Here is a 15,541-nt window from a genome sequence, read left to right as displayed (position 1 = left end):
AGTGCCTCATCTTTCCCCTGTGGAGCAGGTGGTGGGTTCAAACCATGGCATCTGGTTAGCAACCAAATGCCTTAAGGACTCTATCACCAGAGCTCCTTATAGAGGAGTTCTAGGAAGGCCTGAAATTCCTTGAAGTTATATTTTGTGTTTTTGCAAAATTGGTTTTTTTGTTTTTTTCTGGTGAGACTATTCCTAGTTTCCAATAAAGTTCAAAAGAGGCAGTCCTTAATATTTTTGTATCACAGTTTAAAGAACAAAAGTGAATAAATTTGCTTTCATTTTTGGAATGGAATAATTGGATTCTTATTTAGTTATTCTCATTTAGTATTTAGGTTAAACACTGTCAAATTATTGCTTTCTTATTTTAAGAAAATTAAGTTTTATCTAATTGTGCAAAAATAACTTCTGTACAAAAAGGAACTGTACAGTTTAGAAGATTTTTTTGTTTGTTTGTTTTATTTCTTAACTAAAACAGGCTTGTGGGAAATATGGGAAGTACTGCAAAGCATTCAGGAGATTCAAACTGACACACTGTGTTGAACTTTACATGATGTTTTCTGGAAATCCCAGGGATTAGTATTATGTGTCATAAGTGAATATTCTTGGGGTGCTGAAAATGAAAGTGATGTGCCCTTGGACAAACTGGCAGAGTATCCTTGCCATTTCTAGAACCTAGAAAAATAGAAAGAGAACCACTAGGTCCTGTCCCAAGAATGATTAAAACTTTTCATGGTCATATGGGTTTCAAGAGAAGATTACTACATGGTGAGGTGGGACCTGTGATCTGGCGACACCATAATCAGGGTGAGTATCAAGACCTGGGAGTTCTGTGACTGAGTCCTTGAATACTGAGAGGGTCACTTTTTCACAGCCTCCTCTCTACAGGTCAAGGTCCCCGGTTATTAGTACTCCACAACCTAAGGTATGTTAATAGGCCTGCTGGCCCACACTTCTGGGTCATGTATACTCACGGCCCTAGGAGGAAGAGCCTCTAGTGTGTACAAATGAAAGTGACCTCGCACCATCAACATCGTTGGCTCTTTCTTCCACCTCTTTCTTCTAGCCCTCTTACAGCTCAGCATTGCCAAAGTTAAATATGTCAATTCAAAAATTTTAAAAGTACTGAATTTTGTTTGCAAGAGTGGAAATTGCTCTAATATCACAAATGGTTAAACATTACATTTTTATTAATTATAAATTATTTATTTAGCAATCATGATGCTAGATAGAATTTTAATCACCTCCCTTGTTACACTTAGTCACTGCTTTATAACTAAGTTATTTAACTGATAGGAGTTAGACTAAAAACAAACTGATAGGAGTTAGACAGTAGGGACTATTTCAAAATTATTTATGTACAGTGTTGCACTTAAGGATTGCTATCCACTTGTATTATTTTGAAACCCAAGTTGAAAATTGGTACTTCCAAAGTTCAGATAAATGGGCCAATCATCATTAAGTGCTGGGAAAACCATGTTGCTTCCCTGTGTCCCTGTGGCTTCAGTCTACTTGTAACTCTAGGACCATATACCCTTGCCAACTGCAATGCATTTGGAAATTGAACCTATGAAAACATATAAATAGTTTTCAGGTCAAGATAAAGAGAAATGAAACAGATATAACTAACCAGTCCGTGCTTTTGTATGTTTAAAGCTACTTGATGAGGACCAACTTGAATTTCACTCATGAGAACTAGAGTAGTAGACCTATAATTCCTAACCCAAACTTTTGTCCTGAACCATTAGACTTTTACAATAAAGTGAAAATCAGAAATGTAGAATTAACCATTATAACATAAAACTATTGTGTCTTTCAAAAAAGGTGAAATCATTTTAATATAATTTATATTGCATTTCTACACATTAGATATAAGAAATTTCAATTAGTGATAAGTACATTGAATTAACAAATGCCAATTTACAAAATGGAAGTAAATATATGCAGAAATATATTCATTATTGAATTATAAAATAAAATGAACAGTTCTTATTGAAATATCAGTTTATTGTACTGCATTTAAGATAATGGAGTTAAATCATTTTGGTATGCTTAATAAAATTTATAAGTATTAAAATTATGGAACGTTGAGATTTGAATACAATGACAGTAAACCATTGAACTTTCACATTCACATTATACAGCCATCATGAATCCATAAGTGAATGTTAATCATGTAAAAAAAATATACAAAATGATTGTAATATAACCATCTAGCCATTAACATATGGAGTTTTAAGACCACTATTTAATCTGCTGATTTGCTCTGAAATAAAAGCAGTTGCTCTTCTGTGATACATGGTATGTCTTTGTGGCTTAATACTTAATTTGAAATGTCCTTAGTGTAAAAATATACCAAAGTAAATAAAAAAGGAGACACTTATTTACAAAACAATATTGTATACATATTATATAAATGCAATTGTTTCAAAGTCTTTTTATACAATATTGATAGAATCAGTCATTTTTATTAGTTTGTCATATAAACTGCAGTGTTGCAAAGGCAGACTGTAATTTTGAAATTTTGATTAAAAATGAAAACTTTTTTGGCAGCCTTTTAACATAATGCAGTTTCTCCAAGTATGCTACAGAATTGAAAGCTGACCTCTAGAAAAGTGATTCTTCTTTCATTAACAAAAATCCATTCCCCGTTTGGAGGTGGATGAAAGTGCACCTGAAGAAAGGAGAAACTTATTTTTTACTGAATGCTTTTTACGTGATAAACCTGATGATATCAGTCATTCAGCCTACTGTATTAGCACCATTGGCATGAATTGTTAATGTCCTAGGAATGGAAACTTGCATATGGTGTACCATCCCTATTTTTGTGGAATTTCATCTTACCAAGTATGCTATTATACAATACAAATTCAAGTGTTTAAGGATGATTCAAATGATGGTACATAACAATCCTGTATTTTACCAATACTATAGAGAGATTTTTCTGTAAATATTAAATGAAACTGTAAAGAAATAGACTTTAAAGCGTACTCCTTTAACTCACCCGAACACAAGGAGGATTGCTCTCATTTACTTGCATATGTTGTAATATATATGAACATACATTTATTTCATTTCCTTCTAGTTCAAGAACTCTAGAAATCATACAGCTTTGAATTGTATGATTTATTTTTGATGGTTAAATGCCAACCATTGCCTATATTCTCTCTTTTAGTTCATATATTGTAGCATGTGCTTAAGTGACTGTGGCATACAGTAGGTCTATAGCCTGGTACATAATTTCACAGTTTCAAAATTGTGGAGGGGACAGACTTCCATGCTTTAGGAAGTTATGAACCTACTGCAAATCTCATGAGCACCCACATCGATCTACTACCATGGCTGGAATTTTCCCATATATTATTTGTTCTTTGCCATTAAAATATAGCATGTTAATTGGAGACATCTTGGTAGGAGTACAGCAAGGGCCTGCTGAACCTCTGGGGTTTGCTTGGTGTACAAGATGAGTGTGAGGATATTTTTGTAAAAATACAAATTCACACTCTCCAGAGCAGTAATTGGCCTTATATCTTTTGGGTGCAATAATCCAATCCCATCCAAAAGCTTCAAAATCCACAGTTAGAGGATAACGACAGCATCGCGATTCTGTTGAGTGCTCATCACAGTCAAGACCAAAATCTCTTCTCGATCTTTTTGGTGTGTCTGTTACCTTGACCTCTAGAAAGGGATTCTGTATGAAGAGGAAAAGATAATCAGTAATGTTAATAGACCCTGGAATACTGTACTCAAGAAGTCATTACCAAAGAAAGAAATGAGTCATTTTGTTTAAACCACACTTTTAAAATACAGCATTAAATAATTTTAATTTACACTAGGCTTGATTCTCCTCTTATGGCTCAAAAGAATGTAGCACCAATACAAATTGCCTTGAAGTCAAATCTATATCCTTTTAATTATTGTTTTTCCATTTGTGTATCAGATGGTCTACTACATAATAGATGCTCTGAGAATTTTCATAGGAAAAGAAAGATCAGGGAGGAATGGAAGGAAAAAAGTTAGTTCCCTCTCTTCTGCTTACTGATTAACTTGGCTAGAGCTGTCTGATGACCACTGAAGGATAGGTATAGTCATTCATTCTTGTTCCCTGGGTCTTTCCTCAGAGAAATATAAATATTAAAGCCAGAGCAAAACAGCTACCTCCCAGCATTGTATGGACTATAATGGGAAACAATGATGATATGGTGATGAAGATGGCAGTATGAATATTGGGTTGGAAAGAGAAACTCCAAGCAAGGGAAGGAGAAATCTAGAAGACACGACAATATCTTCTTTATTCTTGCAATGAAAGGTGTTTCTATTCAGATATTTAATCAGTAATTTGCTAACTATGTCCTTGCTCCAGTCTTTTCATGCATTTTGAAATTTTGTCTGCTTTTATATGGAAAAAATCTGAAGAATACATCATATTAAATCATCTGTTTTATAATAATTAAAAGTTTTGTCACATTATTAACTGTGGTCAACATTAAAATGCTGACCTATAAGAAAGAAAGCTTTCTTAAATAGTTAGTAGTGGTTTTATCCTACATCAAAAATTAAAATAGGCCTGGTAGTTCTTGTTATTAGGATTGTCAAAAAGAATAACACTATTTGAGAAGTCAATAAAATTTTTTATGTTATATATATATTTTTGTGTGGGGGGGGGAGCTCTGGTGGCGTAGTGCCTAAGGCATGTGACTGCTAACTAGAATGCTGGTGGTTCAAATCCACCAGCCAATCCTCAGAAGGAAGATTGGGCAGTCTACTTCCGTAGTGATACCAAAGAGGGGGTCATTATGAGTCGAACTGACTTGATGTCAGTGAGTTTTTATTTTTTTAATTGATGATTTAGAAAATTATATAATCTTTTTAAAATACGTTGTTGTTGCTGTTGTTATGTGCCGTCGAGTTGGACCCGACTCATAGAGACCCCTCCTTGGGTTTCCAAGGTGGTATCACTATGGAAGTAGATTGCCCAGCCTTCCTTCCAAGGAGTGGCTATTGGGTTTGAACTACCAACCTTCTGCCTAGCAGTCAAGTGCCTTAGGCACTATGCTACCAGAGCTCCCTTTAAAAATATAATATCATTAAAAGTAGATCTAATTTACTAGTTACATACTCTTCTTAACCAAGACCATATAAAGGTTACAATGATGACATGTTTATTGATTACAAGTGTAAACTTCTGTTGTAAATTAAGCAAATGGATGGAAATAAAATATATGGCCGCATTAAATACATTTTTAAGAAGTAAACAGAAGTGTGATAACCTATAACCTAGAAGAGTGAATAACCCTAAATTTATACTAAGGTTAAATTTTTTATTAATTTTTGTAATATAAAAGGTTTTGCCATCTACTTGGCCTATATTAAATTATTTGGCATCCTCTAAGTACAGGCAGTCCCCGGATTATGAACAAGTTCCATTCCTAAATCTATTAGTCAAATTTGTACATAAGTCATAACAGTTAAGTGTGGTTCATATCTAATGTTAATTAGTCAAATGTTTGTCTTAGTACAATAGTATAACTTTCTATGCATAAAAATTTTAAAGAAACATTTCCAGATACACTAAATATTCTTTAACATAAAAATGTAGTAATGATAATAATAATGTTTTGATGCATGTCCCAAAGTAGCACCTGTTTGTTATTATAAACCAATGTATGTACCTCGACTTTTTAATGTAAGAGGCTTTACAGGAGTTGGTTCATAGCTATGGGCTGTACCTAAGTCAAATGTTCATAACCTGGGGACAGCCTGTAAACTCTTGCACAAGAAAAGTAATGTCAAAACCAAAAACCAAACCCACTGTCATTAAGTCAATTAAAAGATAGATAGCAAAGGTTAACTAGCCTGGAAACCAAAATTTTATTAGAGATAATCTGGAAAGTAAACTACATATACATTGGTGCATCAACAACCTGCAAATAATGAGTATATTTATCTTTAGGGACCTTAAATATAGCATATTTAATAAAGTATAAGCCTAAACAGATCATACTCAGTTAGTCACTACAGATAAAAAAAGCTTTTTATTTTAATTTTTTAAAAAGTTCTTCTGCATTATGCTAAGTTAAAATCATTTCAACACATTTGGTACCTTCTGGAGTCGAAGGACACCAGTTTGGTTTGGTTTGGTATGTACTATAATCCACCAAGAAGATTTCATGTTTTTATTCATATAATTAGGTGTCATATCAATGAAGAGTACCTTATGCTTCATTTCTAATTCAAAGAGTACCTTAAGAAGTTAAGCACTATTGTATAATTTTTAAAAAAAAATCCTCATGCAAAGTTAAGAGTATCAAGGGAGTGTTTCATAGGATATGAAATTGGATACCTACTTTTATTGGGTACAGGGCTACCATTGGGGTAACATACCTTTGTCTGGCTTATGAGCAAAGGAAATTGTTATTTATTTTCTAGTATAATTCAATCACATTACGAATAAAAACATAATAAGGTTGTTAGAATATTACTTTTAGTTATCACTTACCAGCCCATCTTCTCCTGGTCCTGGGAAGGTTACAGCAAGATTATGACCATTCTCATCTAAAGCTTTGATTTCAATGCCTAAGTTGGATTCAGGTTGTTTGAGCCAATTTTGCAACACTGTCTTCACATCAATGCTCTGCCAAATACCAGTGCCTGGGTTCATGTCAAGTTTCAGAGATCGGATTCCAGTATACCTTGTACCGTCTTTCATGGGTTTGATGAGTCTCAGGATTTGCACAAACACCGTTGTAGGAGTCTTCACAGGTCTCAGATATATCCACAGTTGGGCCTTGACTACTTTATTATATTGTATTTTAGAGCTAAATTTAAAGAAGCAACACTTGGGTTTTCCTTCCACTTGCATTAGAAAATCAGCTATAAATGAATAAGAAAAAAAAAGTTACTGAAATTATTCCCCATTAAGAGTAAACAAAACACCTTCGTATTAATTGGTGGGCTTGTTTCCCATGTGAATTATGTGCACATTATTTTAAAATTAAGTATTTTGAAACACTTCATTCATAACTCAGAAAAAAAATCAAATAATTACTCCAGCTTTTCAGAACTTTTTAGATGTATGCCTTTTCATTTATTTATAAGGAATCTACTCTTTTTTCCAGAGAAGGGTGGACTAAAGAAAATTCTATGAAAGAATGAACAGTGGATGAAATTTTAAAATGATGATGATTAGAGAGAACAAGAGACACGGTGGAGGAACATCCACTTAGAATTCTTTGGGAATCTGAGCAGTTCCACTTACTGAGCAGCTGTACCAGTCAGTCTGGCAGAAGGAACCCTTCCCCCAGGCCTGAATTACCTGGGGACAAGGCACACTGAGTAACTTACTGGGTCTTGGGAATTAGTGGAAAATACAGCACATCTGTTATGCTTTGGCTCTGGAACAGTCTTTTAAAAGCACAGAACTAAGCAGGTAATTATCACAAAAGTGTAGCTGTTACATTCGAGATTCTTAGTAGTTAGAAAGTTCTGTCTTTAGGCCCATGCTATCATTGCAAGCAGAGACATTAGCAATTTCTTTTCTTTTAATTTTCCAAATTTGTCTGTAAATAAGGTGAATCTTCTACAGTTCTATATGATAGCAGTGTCTTAAAGAAAAATTATTTATTGCATTATAACCTGATTGCTTAATAAGGAAAACAGTATTTTGAAACTGTTTTGAGCCTTTGGTTTAAAGTGTAGAAAGCACTGCAACATGCAGGCACATGGCACAAAATCTTTCTTGTCCTGCCTTCTCTGTTAAGGTGCCTGTCTCCTTTTCCTTGAGAAAGTATTCTTTTCTGGCTATGTGAAAAGGAGTGGTATGAAATATATTATCTGTCAGAAACAATGGAGATACTACAGGTAATAAATTGTCCCTCCCATAAAAAATGAAATAATATTTTAGAAGGTTATTAAGCAGTGTGCCTCCCTGAAAATTTGAAGACTGGGTACTATTAACAACAGCACCATGGTCAAGGTATAAGTGAGGCTTCGTGAGCCGTAATTTACTCTAGTAAAATATTTATTCCTTAGGCATTTTCTGAGCATGAGCTCATGATTATCATATGCTTACTTCAACATTGCTTGTATTATTAATACATTCAATTTTTGAAAATATTTTTTCATACTCTTCAGGGCAGTAGCTTTAAAAACAAAATATTTTAATTTGTGAAAAACATAAAAATGGTGTAAAAGATAGTTTTCAAAAGCAGAAGTAACTCTAGGTGTTCAGCAATGCTCAAAAAGGTTTAAACAGCTAACAAATGTCTTCCTTTCTCTATCATTTGTAAAAGGAAAACAAAATATTATAAATATATATTTCTGACAACCAAATGCAATTATAAAATTTCATGTCCATTTTAACACTGCTCATAGTACCTCCCTTCCATTGCCCTGTGGTATTCAGCTGTGAAAGCACAAGCATGTTGTATTTGCCATTTTAAAGTAACTAACGTCAGTGCTGTACCAGCTCTGTAATATTTAGCTTCCCAGCTCTATAAAGAAATAAATAATGCAGCAGATTCAATCTCATTATTGCATTTCTCATGAAATATAGACCAAAAAAAAAAAAAAAAAACCTTTCCTCCTGCTTATATACAAGCCAACAGCTTGTTAAAAGAGCCTGAAAATTGATCTGTTTCTCATAAACACTAGAACAACAGTCAGCAGAACTGCCGATATACATAATAAGACTACTTACACTCTGTAGGCATCGTAATAATTGTTTCCGTCGTAGCGTGATAATCATCATCTTCCAAAGAACCATCACTGCTGTCATCTCTCTGGACATCGTACTGATCAATCAGTTCCCGGAGTGGTGGAGCTTTGGGTAAAAGTTGTCTTATAGCATCTTTGCTGATGTTAGGAGCTGTTTCCAGGCGAAGTTTACTGAGGATTTGAATTTTTATGGCTTCTATTCTTGAAGATTTAGTGTTTTGTCTCCAAGTACATGCATTACACGGCCCCTCTTTTTCCACGTTTTCTTTTTGCTCGGTGTTCTCATTTAGATCCACTAGACCAGCAACAATCAGCATAAACAGATAAATATAAACATGGATTTGCAGTTTTTGCATCATTTTAAAATCAATACAATCTTTTTCCTTGTTCTTATTTCTTCTCTTACTTCTCTTTTGCTTTTGAGTAATGCCAAGCAAGGTTTTAATGCATGTACAGTCTGAGAGAACACTTGCCACACCAGTGATTCTTTTATACTGTATTCCAAGTGGCTTTTTATATTCCAACTTTGATGAGACAAGTGTCGTCAGGACCTATGATTGGCTCTTGCTCCACAATGAATCTCGCTGTCAGAGGTTGAAACCCTGTCTGTCACAAGTCACCAAACAGTATTTTGTTACAGTCAAGGGTGAGCTGATTCATTTGACTACTCCATAAAAGAAATAAATCCACAAATAATGAAAGATATATGTGACACTTGAAAAATTAAAGTCTATGTTAAAAATAATATAAAACCACACTTATATCTCACTAAGCTTACATATGAAACTTTTAAATTATAATTTAAATAAGTGAATTTATACTTTATAGTTAAAATATGAAATGTTTTTTTCTCAAAAATTAAAGAGATTTTATATTATTTAAGCAAACATTTGAAGTATAAAGAATTTTATTTACTGTATTAAATTATATGTAATTAGAGAAATAAAATTTAAATTAGAAAGACCTAAATTAAAAGTTAAGATTGTGATACTAATGAAAGATTTTCAGCTATAATTTGAGAAACATGTTTTCCTGACTAAATTCTTAGCACATATTTAAAAATATTTTTAGCATAATGTTATATTGTACATGGAATTATTTTTAAATAATTTTATATCTTATTAATTTGAAAATTGCATTCCATTTTTGACCACTTACTATTATGTTAATTCCTGTTCTCAAGATGCAGATTAATATCTCTCAGAGATGTTGTTCTGTATTGTTTATTACCAAGAGGATGATGTCAGCTAGTGGAAAAACTCTAACCTTAGAAGATAAAGATTTTGTGACTAACATTGCAGCACTTAGTACAGTTTTCTTCAGATTTCCAGTAGTAAAAGTAAAAAGTCTTATATATATTCTCTGTCAATTATATTGAAATATTATGAGTACATAAAAGAGAAAGAACACATGAGAGAAGGATGCCATTTTTTTTTTTAATTCTTTCCCAAAACTGTTTGCACTCCTTTGCCAGTTTCTCATTTTGAGCAGAGGGGAGACACCTGGCAGGGATTTGGGGTAAGGTCTGGGAGCAGAGAATAGAGCTTTTTGTTCCCTAAATTTAAGTGGCTTCTGCAGGGATCAAACTCACAACCTTAGCTTTGAGAGCCACAAGATCTAATCAAATGACCCATTAAAGAGCTAAACAAATATAGTTAGCTAGTCAGCAAAAAAGAGAAGCTGTTTCCAGGCCAGAGGACATTTCTTCTCCCTACTCCATTTTAGTAAGCTAAGGGCTCCTTAGAGAGTTAATCCATTTCTCCCCCCCACCACCATCACCCCCTCAAGAGAATGCAGTAGCTCATATCAAATATTTATTTTTTAGGTCACTACCACTTTTGCACATTGTACACTAATTTACTGCCTGGGTGCACTAAAATGCAACTCAGTAGCCTGAAAAGTTAATGCATTTTCATCAAATTCTTAAGAGGTATCTATATCTCTTGAGAAAAAATGGCCTTACATAATGCATTGGATGTGCCCATCATTAAAGATTAAGGAAAACCTGACAAAAACCAGATGCCCTGAAGAACTGCAGATACTCTTCATTGTGAGACATTGCTAGATCAAGCTTATGAAGTTTTATTTGTTTGGTAAAATCATTTTTCAGTGTATAAAACTTAGTAATGGTATAATCATTGTATCTATACTTCTATACCCTTCTGAGTAGGTCACAGAAGTTTGTGTTTGTGTTTATTTGTTCACAATCACACAGCAGTTAAGAACTTAGGCTCTGCAGTCCCACAGGCATGGATTTAAAACAATCAAAATTTACCACTTCCTCACTATGTGACAATGGGTGAGATACTTAACATCTCTAACCTTCAGTTTCCTTATAGGGTGTTAAGGAGATGTAGTTTAATAATGCATATAAATTGCTGAATATAATGCCTGTCATATAGTAAGTAGTCGATAACTGGTATTTGAGGGCTTGCTTTTTGTTTCATGTAGAGAAGTTTAAGATTATGCTTCAAATGATCTTCCCCAGGAACTAGGAGTGCTACAGTTTGTAGCTGCTAATTAGCAATTCACATAGTCTTCCTCTCTATGTTCTGAAGCAAGTAAAATTTTTTATGGCAATCCTGTTACAAGGCATGTTTAAGCTTCTTTTTAGTCTCACTACCTAAAATAAAGTAAACCATGGTTGTCATTTCCACATATTTAATCAACCTCTTTAGACATCAGCATTGATGATACTTGAGAGATTTCGAGGACATTTATTCCTCCTTCAGTGACAGTGGTTGCAAACTTCCCAAGGCCCCAGAGTAGGAGGCTTCACTAGGGACCTTCACTATGATCTGACTGCTGGGGTCAGGCTTAGCTGTACCTCTTGTAATGGAGGCATCATTGGGATGAGTGAAGAAGGAAGAGTTCCTTCCAGTTGACTCAGGGAGCTTGGTCTGTCAACTTGTTGACTTTCTGTTAGGTTACCTATCTTTAAATGCAGTTTCCCACAGGAGTCAGAATTTAGGTGGCCAGTGCAGCCGCTTGGGGAACTCATATCTTTATTTTCTCTGCCCTTTTTTGTACCAGGTGGGCTGTTGTGGGCCTTACACTTATTGTAACTATCAGTGAGGTGCCAAGCAAATGTATCTCATCTGTCTGTTACAAATACCAGAGGTTATTTTGAAACAACTTTGAGGATATAAAGCATATTTTCCAAAAATGTTTATGAGTGAACTAATGCAAAGATTTGTCAAAAGTTTGATGATGTGGCAAACAAAAGAAGGAGAAGGAAACTAGGGATACGAATAAGAAATGATAATGATAAGTTTAAGTCTTTTGTGGAAAGAAACCCACAAGTAATATTTTATTTGATCACTGTTACCAGGTCCTCTTTGATATTACCCCCATACTGATGTTTAAGGCCAGAGAAAAATAGTATAGCTCTCAACTCATAGAACATCATAAAAGGTAATTTTCCTCCATTGATAAAATCTGATTATCCATCCTTCAATAGATTCCAGGACAAAAATAAACAAAAACAAAAGAATTCTTGAGTTAAGGAGCAAGAGCATAAGAACAGGAGATAGGAGACTTGGAATATGGTTCTGCTTTCACTGCTCATGTTTTATACAACATTCTATAAGTCAGTTAGCAAAGGCTTCATTTATGAAAGTATGTATGGCTACACTATTTCATTTATTATTTTATGAAATATTTGTGTGCCTAGGAGCTCTGGTAGTGTAGTGCCTAAAGCACTTGACCTCTAACCAGAAGGCTGGTGGTTCAAACCCACCAGCCACTCCTCAGAAGGAAGGTTGGGCAATCTACTTCTGTAGTGATTCCTCCTTGGAAACCCAAAGAGGGGTTGATATGAGTTGGGTCCAACTCGACAGCATATAACAACAAACAGCAACATTATGTACCTGACAATATGCTAGATTCTGTAGATAAAACAATGAGCAAGATAGACACAGTCACTGTCCTAATGAAATCTATGGTCCAGTTTCTCCATATAAAATATGAGAAAATGTGATCATATGTGCCTTTTGATGATTTATCCCCTAAAGCAGCAATTCTCAATTAATTTTGAGTCTCAAGATTCCTTCATACTCTTAAAAGTTACTGAGAATTCCCAAAAGCTTTTGCTTATGTGAATCATATTGTATATTATACTTTAACTTATTTATAAAATTAACATATTATAAATTAAAAGGAAGAAAATTGAAAATACAGGCATATGAAGCTTACACTCTGTTGATGATGTTGCCATACATTGTGTAGCCTCTGGAAAACTCCATTAAACATTCAACAAAACGTGAGAGTAGTAAAGACAACAAACAATTATTATTATAAAGTAGTTTTTACTTCAAAGACCATCTAACAGGGTCTTGGGAATGCCCCCAGGGATCTCCAGACCACACTTCGAGAACCACTGCTACAAAGTAATAACTTTTAAAGTACTTCAATGGAACTTTTTTTAACTTGGAGTTCCCTCCTCCCAATACCTATTGCTTTGCTTTTAATGAGACTTCAAGTATGATAATTTTAAGCATTATATATTCAAAAATGCATAATTAATTGTTGCCAAGAGTAGAAATATAAATATTATATAATAATAACCAATTACAACCATGTCGGTTATCTAAAGGACATTCGCTGAACGTTTGTCAGTTCCGGAGTATAGACTGAATTCTGTGTACTTGAGGAATTTATAAACTATCTTCAAATCAGTCTTGAGGTTGCTGTTGTGTGCCTTCAAGTCAATTCTGACTCATAGTGACCTTATAGGACAGAGTGGAACGTACCCATAGTGTTCCCTAGGCTGAAATCTTTATAGGGGCAGATCACTAGGTCTTTTCTCATGTGGCTGGTAGGTTCAAACTGTGATGAGCAGCCAAGCACTTTAACTATTGTACCACCAGGGTTCCTTACTCTTGAGATAATAACATTTATATTATCACAGTGCCTCATAATAATATCCCAGTTAATAAACTTACTGCATTCCATTGTCCTTTAGGGGTAGAATTAACTTGAGAACACTCCAAAATGGCTATTTCTGGCCCCCTTTTCCAAAACGGGAATTCCAGTTTATTATAAGGTCAGAATATACAGAATAAAAATAAAATTATAATTTGGTATTTTTCCACTGAGAAAATATAACAAATTCAAAGAGTTAGGTTTTTTTTAAAAAAAAACAAAAAACAAAAAAACTTTTTATTGTGATTTGAGTGAAAGTTTACAGAGCAAATTAGTTTTCCATTCAACAATCATACATGTTTTGTTTTGTGACATTGATTGCACACATTTCCTGATTTTCAACAAAGTAGTATCCCCTTGTTCTGTTAAAATAACTGCCTAATGATGTATGTATAGGTTCCTCATGAGCACAGTCAATAAAACATTGGTAAACACCTCTGCTTTCAGCCAAGATCCGTCTTGACATTAGCAATGATATCCTTCGTTCCACATTCTCTTCTGATATGGACTGAATTTCTGGCAGTTCCTTGTCAATGTACCGCTGCAGTAGTTTTTGAATCATCTGCAGCAAATCTTTACTTGAATGTGATATTAATGATATTGTTTGATAATTTCCACATTCTGTTGGATCACCTTTGTTTGGAATGAGCACAATTATCTCTTCCAGGAAGTTGGCCAGATTGCTATCTTCTACATTTCTTGACATGCACAAGTGAGAGCTACCAGCGTTGCATCCGCTTATTGAAACACCTCAATGGATATTCCATTATTTCTTGGAGTCTTGTTTTTCTATAATGCCTTCAGTGTAGCTTGGACTTCTTCCTTCAATATCACTGATTCTTGATCATATGCTACCTTCTGAAATGGTTGAATGTTGACCAATTCTTTTTGGTTCAGTGACTCTGTGTATTCCTTCCATCTTCTTTTGCTGCTTCTTCTATCATTCAATGTTTTGCCCATAGAATCCTTCAATATTGCAATTCAAAGCTTGAATTTTTTCTTCAGTTGTTTCAGCTTAAGAAATGCCAAGTGTGTCCTTTCCTTTTGATTTTCTAACTCCAGGTCTTTGCGCATTTCATTATAACACTTTGTCTTCTTCTTATTATTTTTTAAATCTTCTGATCAGCTCTTTTGCTTCATCATTTCTTCCATTCATTTTAGCTACTCTCCACTCAAGAGCAAGTTTCAGAGTCTCTTCTGATATCCACTTTGGTCTTTTCTTTTTTTTTTTTTCCTGCCTTTTTAATGACCTTTGGCTTTTTTCATGTATGATATTCTTTATTATTATTGTGATTTGGGTGAAGATTTGCAGAGCAAATTCACTTTCTATATAGCAGTTTACATATACTTTGTCTCATAACATTGCCAAAGTTTATCACAATGCAACAGCTCCCCTCCCACTTCCTCCCTATAGTTACCTCTTCCCAATGTCCATCCCTCCATGGACTCCTGTCCCCTAAGCTGTCTCCCTGTGCATAGGCAGCCATTCTTTCTCAATGATTGTTCTCTCCAAGGAGTGTATCTACCTCAGATAAATGTTCAACTCATATGCCTGTCTTCTGTTTGGCTGGAAACCACAGGTGTGGGTTCATTTCCAGACCTGAAAGGCAGCTAGGGGCCATAGTCTCAGTGGTTCCACAAGGCTCTATCAGACCAGCAAACCTAGTCCCCCCCTTTTTTTCTTCGCCAAATGATTTTGAGTTTTCTTCCACATTATTCTCCCTCTCTATCAAGGATCTGCTACACAGATCCCCTTCCAAGTGGATGACAGTGGTAGCCGGGCACCATCTAGTTCTTCTGGTCTCAGTCATATAGGCTGCAGACCGGATGGTGTACCAGTCGCTAGGACTAATTGTTTCCATGAATTTTGGTTTTCTTCATTCTTCTTTGCTCTGGATGAGGAGAG

At 34.6% G+C, this 15,541-nt stretch overlaps 1 protein-coding gene across 1 annotated transcript; it reads right to left on the bottom strand.

Annotated features, from left to right (window-relative positions):
* Positions 1 to 3,307: 3,307 nt before the first annotated feature.
* Positions 3,308 to 9,068, bottom strand: MSTN (myostatin). Its single transcript, XM_007948422.2, has 3 exons — positions 8,696 to 9,068; positions 6,497 to 6,870; positions 3,308 to 3,688 (listed from the first exon to the last, which is right to left on the bottom strand). Exons 1-3 carry the CDS (start codon positions 9,066 to 9,068, stop codon positions 3,308 to 3,310), a joined length of 1,128 nt encoding a protein of 375 aa, XP_007946613.2.
* Positions 9,069 to 15,541: the final 6,473 nt, after the last annotated feature.

The sequence above is a fragment of the Orycteropus afer genome, unplaced genomic scaffold, assembly GCF_000298275.1.
Source record: "Orycteropus afer afer isolate SDZICR_OR568_19922 unplaced genomic scaffold, OryAfe1.0 scaffold00001, whole genome shotgun sequence".
Classification (NCBI taxonomy): Eukaryota; Metazoa; Chordata; class Mammalia; order Tubulidentata; family Orycteropodidae; genus Orycteropus; species Orycteropus afer.
Note: the sequence above shows the minus strand (reverse complement) of the source record. Positions and strands in the feature narration are given on the sequence as shown.

Bases quoted from the DNA above. Each gene is read 5' to 3' on its own strand.
- MSTN (XM_007948422.2), bottom strand. From the start codon at position 9,068: ATGCAAAAACTGCAAATCCATGTTTATATTTATCTGTTTATGCTGATT. The intron at 6,871-8,695 runs GTAAGTAGTCTT...ATTCATTTATAG, and splicing joins TATTACGATGCCTACAGAGT to CTGATTTTCTAATGCAAGTG. The intron at 3,689-6,496 runs GTAAGTGATAAC...CTCTTCATACAG, and splicing joins GACCAGGAGAAGATGGGCTG to AATCCCTTTCTAGAGGTCAA.